This window comes from Mus caroli, unplaced genomic scaffold (genome assembly GCF_978045245.1).
Source record: "Mus caroli unplaced genomic scaffold, Mus_caroli_1 scaffold_2, whole genome shotgun sequence".
Lineage (NCBI taxonomy): Eukaryota > Metazoa > Chordata > Mammalia > Rodentia > Muridae > Mus > Mus caroli.
Genome location: NW_028227257.1, coordinates 70487182 through 70493124, shown reverse-complemented (window position 1 = coordinate 70493124; position 5943 = coordinate 70487182). Strand labels below are relative to the sequence as shown.

Below are 5943 nucleotides of genomic sequence, written 5' to 3'. Positions count from 1 at the left end.
TTGAGCAAAGTAAATGTTGAATGCTGTTTCTCTAATACTTTTCGAATAAGGTCTTAACTGTGGTTGAAGGCAACCCCAAGTCTGTCACATTATGATATTAAGATCTGGCTGCAGCTAAACACCTCTGCTTATACATTCTACTCTTGGTCCCGTTTCCCCAATAATACTGCCCAAGTTCCCTTCTAACTCACTTTCTGGGGAGGGGGGGGCGCGGGGGAAGTCTGTCAATGACTGTTTTGCCTGCTTGTATGTACAACCTCATGAATGCCTGGTTCTTGCAGAGGCCAGAGGGCAGCACTGGATCCCCTGGAAATGCCATTACAGCCAGTTGTGAGCCACCAAGTGGGTGCTGGGAACTAAACCCAAGTTCTCTGCAAGGGCATCACGTTCCCTTTAACTGCTGAGCTATCTCTTGATCCATTCCAGAATTCTGTCATCTGAACCACTATCATATTGGGAATATTTATAGCTGTTTCTTTTCTGAATAAAATTATCTCATGCCATGGAAGTTTCGAATTACATGGTACTATCTACCAAAGCTGACTGAATATACATATGCCCCAGGACTCAGTGATTCCATTCCTTGACTATACACAGAAAAGTGCATAGTAAGCAGTAAACAATGTAAAAGCTCACCACCAGCAGAATGGTAAGAGATATATGTGATGGAAGTCTATGGAGAATAAAAATAAACAAACTTCTATCCATGCACTCATGACTGTTCCAGAGACAATGAGCAGAACAAGCTGTGCTATGAAAGAACATATAGTAACAATCCAATTTTATATAAAGGTTTATAATGTGGAAAACCTAGCTTATATTTTTACAAGTCAGAGCTGTGGTTAAATTTGAGGGGGCAACAACTAATTTTTATTCCACATGGGCAAGTTGCGTTTGGTCAATGGTCTATTACTGATTCAGAAAGGAATGTATGTACTGGGATTGAAAAGCAAAGTTGAACATTTATAGCATTTTATCAGAGGTCAGTGTACTGAATCTAGTGATTAAAACATGAAGCCTTCATTTTCAAATTATTTTTTGTCATTTAGTTTATGCCATATCTCTGTGTGATAGGTTACCAAGTAGTAAACGGATAGAAGCTGAAAGCACTCAGTATCAAAAAACCAAAAACCAGAAAGCCCCAAATCTGCCAGTTGTGGTGGCATAGATCTTTAATCCCAGCACTTGGGAGGCAGAGACAGGCAGATCTCCATGAGTCTGAGACCAGCCTGGTCTATGTACCAAATTCTGGGCCTGCCAAGTCTACATAATGAGACCCTGCCTCAACAATATAAATCAACCAACCAATCAATCAATCAATCAATCAATCAATCAATCAATCAATCAATTAAAAGCACACCACTCACTGAAATCTCATGGTTTCTGTCTTGTGAGTTTTCTGGTGGGTAACGAGGTTTGATTTACAGCTAAAGAAATTTCCACACTCTTGACATTCATAGGGTTTTTCTCCTGTGTGAATTTTCTGGTGGCGAATGAGGTTTGATTTCCTACTGAAGGCTTTCCCACACTGGGGACAGCCATTGGATTTTTCTCCTGTATGTATTCTGTAGTGCACAGTGAGGGTTGCCTTCTGGCGGAAGGACTTTCCGCAGTCACTGCAGATATAGGGCTTCTCCCCAGTGTGTATCCGCTGACAGAGGGTCCGGGTTGTCTTCTGGGAGAAGGACTTTCCGCAGTCACTGCAGATATAGGGCTTCTCCCCAGTGTGTATCCGCTGACGGAGGGTCAGGGTTGTCTTCTGGCGGAAGGACTTTCCGCGGTCACTGCAGATGTAGGGTTTCTCCCCTGAATGAGTCCTTTGGTGCACCGTGAGCGTTGTCTTCTGGATAAACGACTTCCCACACGCTGTGCACTTCTCCCCTGTGTGAGTTCTCTGATGGTCGATTAGGTATGACTTTTTTCCAAAGGCACTTCCACACTGAGTGCATTCGTAGGCTTTCTCCCCCGTGTGTGCCTTGTGGTGCCTGGTGAGGGTTGCCTTTTGGCGGAAGGACTTCCCACAGTCCACACAGAGATAGAGTTTCCCCTCTGTATGTGTTTTTCCGTGGAGTGTCAGATCCGTCTTCTGACGGAAGGCTCTCCCGTACTGACAGCAAATATAGGGCTTCTCCCCTGTGTGGATCCGCTCGTGCTCAATAAAGTAGGACTTCCTTCTAAAGCTGTTCCCACAGTAAGGACACTGGAAGGCCCTCTCATCCATCTGAGAGCTGGGGTGCATAACAAACACTGACTTTCTGCAAAGGAGCTCCCCATATTTGTTGTATGAAGAACATTTCTTTTCCATAAGATCATGTGGATGAATACCAAGGTCTGACTTTTCAAAAAAAGTGATGTCATCTTTACTGTAGTTGAAGTTCCCGCCTCCTCTGTGATCTCTGTCATGTGGAAATTCCACTCCTGTCATGAGGAAGGAGCTGTCACATTTGTTATATTCAAACCTCTGCTCTGGAATCTGGGTCTTCTGGTGCTGAGCGAGCTCCCATTCAGAGCTCAGATCCCTTCTGATTTGTTTATAGAGGATCGAGGCAGGATGCATTTTCTCCTGCTTCGAAGTCAGGATTGATCCCTCCCATTCTTTACTTCCACCCAACTTCCCCATTGCAGGGTTTATATCTCCACCGATGAATTCTGAGATATTTTTCAGAACTTTTCCATCAGTTTTATACTCAAATAGTGTTTTGGAAGTAACACGGTTCTTGCCTAGGGTTTCCCCATAAGCGCTGCTTCTCTCCTTAATTAGCTTCTTGTGCTTGATGATTACGATCGATTTAGGAGGCTTGCCCTGGTAGTCACTGAACTTCACCAAAATTTCTTCCTCTTCTAGATAGCTCTGACTTGGAAAGATTCTCTCTGTCCACAGCTCCTCTCCTTGTTCCAACTTGCGGATCAGATCAGGTTTTGTTATGTGAAATCCCACAGAGATGAAATGACAGTAGTTTTCTAGCATCACATCCCTGTAGAGGGCTTTCTGGGCAGGGTCCAGTCATTGCCACTCCTCCTGGTGAAGTCCACGGTCACATCCTTGAATGACGCTGATCCCTTAGACATGGCTTTGAGATTTGCGGGAGACGAGCCTCCTTGTCTGAGCTCCTCTTTTGGAAATGGGAAGAGTCCAGGCCTGGCTCGGCCTCTCAGTTTCCTCCCCGGTCTTCCCATCTGGATTCGATCTCTCCATCGCCCTCAAGATCCGGAGCATCCACTGCGGTCCTCAGCCTCTCCCAACGTCTCGAACCGCCAGATTTAGGGATTTATCTTAGTATTAAAGCTTGGTGGCAGGTACTGAGCAATCTCTACAATCTGTAATGGTGTGTGAATGGAAATGTCTCCCATAGACTCCTAATAGGTGTGACACTATTAGGAGATGTGGCCTTGTTGGGATGGGCTTGACATTGTTGGAAGAAGTGTGTCAGTGGGAGTTAGATATGAGGTCTCAGATGCTCATGTCAGCCCCAACATAACATTGTCTTCTTGCTGCCTGCTGATCTTGATATAGAACTCTTAGATCCTTTTCTAGCATGCATGCTGCCATGCTTCCTGCCATGACAGAATTAGACTAAAGCTCTGAAATTAGAAGCCAGCCCCAATTATACAAGAGTTAACATGGTCATTGTGTCTATTCATAACAATAGAAACCCTAAGACACAGCCCTAACATTATCATTATTGAATGTTAAATTTTGGGATAAGTTGTTATATTCTGAGAATAACCTTTTTCCTTCATTAACCTAGGAGCAGCAGATAATCTGAATAAGGGAATGCTCTGATACATTTCCCAAAACACTTTTGGTTTACAAAACTCATAAACTGGTTACTTGTTCCACTATAATTGAGCTACTCAAATGCCTTCATTTTACAAGTATAACTACTGAGGCTTAGAAAGCACTAATTTGCCCAGTGGTTGGAGATCAAGCTCAGTATGTAAAGTGCTTATCTGACATGCTTGAGCTCTGGGTTCGATCTTCAGGGTCATATAAACTGGGCATGGTGGTATATGTGAATAATCCTAATCCAAGCATCTAGAAGGCAGAGGCAGAAAGAATAGGAGTTCAGGTTCATTCTTAGCTATATTGAGAGTTTGAGACTATCTGGGGCTACATGAGTCCCTCCCCAAAATAAAAGTTAACTTGCCAGAATTCACATGTTTAGGTCTCCACATTCACCAGAAAGTCATCTTTAGTTTGAAAGTGAGTTTTGAATCAATGTGATGTCATAGTATCCACCTCATGCACAACAGTTTTCATTTAGTACCAAACAACAATTCCTGTGAGTAAACATAGTGTGTTCTAATTTAAAGCCATCAAAATATCTCGACCTGGGCCCAATGATTCATGTCTATAGCCCCAGCTACTTGAGAAGTCAAATAGGAAGATTATAAAGTCAAACTCAACCTGGCATATAGCATGGAACTCGTGTTTAGCGTAGGCAAAGTACTGAGAATATGCCCCCCCAAAAGAATTAACACTACTGCATTTCCCCAGCGCAAGTGATGCTCTGAGTTCAAGCACAAGTATCCAGCATCCCCACCTCCATGTGCAGCGACCATCATATTAGATATGAAGGCCACATAATTATTAGCTATGAAATACAAATAAGATGTTAGCAGAGTAAGGAAATAATCCATACTAATTCCTGCTAAAGTTGTACTATCGTTTTGAAAATACAAATTATGGTTCTCCTACTACTAATTTAGTACCCATTGACTGTAATTTCTTTTGTGCCAAGCAATATGGTAGATTTTAGCAATATGCAATGAATGAAACAATTCCTTTCCTTCAAGAAAATGTTTTGATCTTTGACAAGGGAGCAAAAACCATCCAGTGAAAAAAGACAGCATTTTCAACAAATGGTGCTGGCACAACTGGCAGAAATCATGTAGAAGAATGCGAATAGATCCATTCTTATCTCCTTGTACTAAGGTCAAATCTAAGTAGATCAAGGAACTTCACATAAAACCAGAGACACTGAAACTTATAGAGGAGAAAGTGGGGAAAAGCCTTGAAGATATGGGCAGAGGGAAAAATTCCTGAATAGAACAGCAATGACTTGTGCTATAAGATCGAGAATAGACAAATGGGACCTCATAAAATTGCAAAGCTTCTGTAAGGCAAAAGGGCCACCAACAGATTGGGAAAGGATCTTTACCAATTCTAAATCAGATAGGGGACTAATATCCAATATATATAAAGAACTCAAGAAGATGGACTCCAGAAAATCAAATAACCCCATTAGAAAATGGGCTCAGAGTTAAACAAAGAATTCTCACCTGAGGAATACCGAATGGCTGAGAAGCACCTGAAAAAATGTTCAACATCCTTAATCATCAGGGAAATGCAAATCAAAACAACCCTGAGATTCCACCTCACACCAGTCAGAATGGCTAGGATCAAAAATTCAGGTGACAGCAGATGCTGGCGAGGATGTGGAGAAAGAGGAACACTCCTTCATTGTTAGTGGGATTGCAAGCTTGTACAACCACTCTGGAAATCAATTTGGCGGTTCCTCAGAAAATTGGACATAATACTACCGGAGGATCCAGCAATACCTCTCCTGGGCATATATCCAGAAGATGTTCCAACCGGTAAGAAGGACACATGCTCCACTATGCTCATAGCAGCCTTATTTATAATAGCCAGAAGCTGGAAAGAACCCAGATGCCCCTCAACAGAGGAATGGATACAGAAAATGTGGTACATTTACACAATGGAGTACTACTCAGCTATTAAAAAGAATGAATTTATGAAATTCCTAGGCAAATGGATGGACCTGGAGGGCATCATCCTGATTGAGGTAACACAATCACAAAGGAACTTACACAATATGTACTCACTGATAAGTGGATATTAGCCCCAAAACTTAGGATACCCAAGATATAAGATACAATTTGCTAAACGCATGAAACTCAAGAAGAACGAAGACCAAAGTG

General features: G+C 42.4%; 1 protein-coding gene across 1 annotated transcript; it reads right to left on the bottom strand.

Moving 5' to 3' along the window:
- Positions 1-1363: 1363 nt before the first annotated feature.
- LOC110284499 (zinc finger protein 382-like) lies at positions 1364-3177 on the bottom strand. Its single transcript, XM_021150262.3, is given in 3 exon segments — positions 1364-1728; positions 1813-3024; positions 3027-3177. Coding segments are annotated over 3 exon segments (1728 nt in total).
- Positions 3178-5943: the final 2766 nt, after the last annotated feature.